The sequence below is a fragment of the Fulmarus glacialis genome, unplaced genomic scaffold, assembly GCF_000690835.1.
Source record: "Fulmarus glacialis isolate BGI_N327 unplaced genomic scaffold, ASM69083v1 scaffold10046, whole genome shotgun sequence".
Classification (NCBI taxonomy): domain Eukaryota; kingdom Metazoa; phylum Chordata; class Aves; order Procellariiformes; family Procellariidae; genus Fulmarus; species Fulmarus glacialis.
Genome location: NW_009220017.1, coordinates 5,447 through 7,236, shown reverse-complemented (window position 1 = coordinate 7,236; position 1,790 = coordinate 5,447). Strand labels below are relative to the sequence as shown.

General features: G+C 52.7%; 1 protein-coding gene across 1 annotated transcript in view; it reads right to left on the bottom strand.

Annotated features, from left to right (window-relative positions):
- LOC104078809 (deleted in malignant brain tumors 1 protein-like) overlaps nt 1-1,790 on the bottom strand; it is a 7,716-nt gene that overhangs the window by 1,275 nt on the left and 4,651 nt on the right. The window contains 3 exon segments of the mRNA XM_009580590.1: nt 321-446; nt 449-634; nt 1,445-1,768. Of these exon segments, the coding sequence (XP_009578885.1) occupies nt 321-446; nt 449-634; nt 1,445-1,768 (636 nt within the window).

Genomic DNA, 1,790 nt, shown 5'->3' with positions numbered 1-1,790 from the left:
GAATGGGATATTTCTGGGACCTGTCCAGCCCTGGAAAAGTCTTGGAGCCTTCAGAAGCTGAGGTATGGGATACAAACCTTGATACAGCTATCAGCCTGGGGCTTGCTGATAGTAACTCCATAATTCTGGATCATCTTCCAGTGGTGACTCCTGACCATAGCCAGGGCCATGAGCATTGCATAAATTACACGAGAATGGGTTTATGATTAATAGCACACACTATGAGCAGCATGAGCTCAGAAAAGACCTTCCACCAAGGGTGAAAATCTTTCCTCCATGTTTCCCAACACCATTGAGACTGAGACACAGAGAGGGGTTACCTGAGCACACCAACCCAGCATCTTCTCCATGCTTGCAGTTATGGGACCCCCAAGACTGGGCCCTACACTCAGAGAGGGCAGCTTCATTCCCTAAGCAATTCACATCGTCCAGCCAGATGGGTGCCAAAAAGGAGCGAACCCCGGGGCTGACAGCGCTGCCCCGCAGCCCAGCTGCCTGCACACAACACTGGCTTCAGCTGTGTCCCAGCCGTCATCACACACGGTTCCCCACTGCTGCTCATGAAACACCTCGACTCTCCCAGCGCAACGATTTGGACCGTTCACGAGCCGGACAGGAGCTGGTTCCGCAACACCTGGACCAAAACACAATGGCAAAGTGTTCGAGGAGCTTTGCATGCGTCAGAGGTCTGTGGAGAGGGCAAAAAACCCTCCTCACAGGGGTCTTGTGCCAAAAAAAGTTGTGGACATGCATGTCGATCACCAGAGCATGTGAGTTTTGATACTTAGATGAACCAACTTGTACCTGCAGCAGATTACTACTGGAGAGACCTTCAAGGAGCTGAACTCTTGGCTCAGGGTCCCAGGGTAGGCTGCAGATGCCGCCAGTGTCATCACTGGCTACACAATACTCCTATTTTCTGCAGAGGTCAAGGATGGCCAGGACAGCCTGTCCCCCTTGTTTTTCCTCCCCAAATCACCTTCCTAGGAATATTCCCCAGCCACTGTGGCACAGGTCTCTCTGTCACAATGCTGTGCCGCTGTGATTTAGAGTGGAGAGTGCCCTTTACCTCACTACTCAACACAACCCTCCCGTACATCACTCACTGACAACACCCCACAGCACCCGGGCCTGCCTTCTCCCCGGTTGGCCCATACTGCAGATGGGATTTTAGCTACCTAAATACACATGCCCATTTTGGGAGCCAATTTATTCTGCCTGGTTTCCAGCTGCTGCTCCAGAGGAGCACCAGGTCCTTCCTCATATTCCCCAGCACCGTGCAGGTGTCTCGGATCCCCTAAGAAATCTAAAATAGCACTGGATTCACTCCTTCTGTATCTCATCTGAAAGTAACACCATAGTAAAACATGTCCCCCAGGGCCACAGTCAACTATTCCTGAAACATAGCCCCCATTGCACCCCACATTACGTGGCATAACAGTACCTGAGCAGACCACACCGGCATCTTCTCCATGGTTACAGTTGTGGTCTCCCCAAGACCGTGCCCGGCAATCAGAGAGAGCAGCTTCAGCCCCTGCACAGTTCACATCATCCAGCCAAATTTGGCTGGTTCCTTGTCCAAACCGAGCAGAGCCAGGTGCGGCGACTGCTGCCCCACAGCCCAGCTGCCTGCACACCACGTGAGCATCTGTTAAATCCCAGCTGTCGTCACAGACGGTCCCCCACTGCTGCTCATGAAACACCTCGACTCTCCCAGAGCAGAAATTCAAACCGCTCACCAGTCGGATCGGGGCTGGTTCTGGAACACCTGAACCAAAAAGGTAAGACCA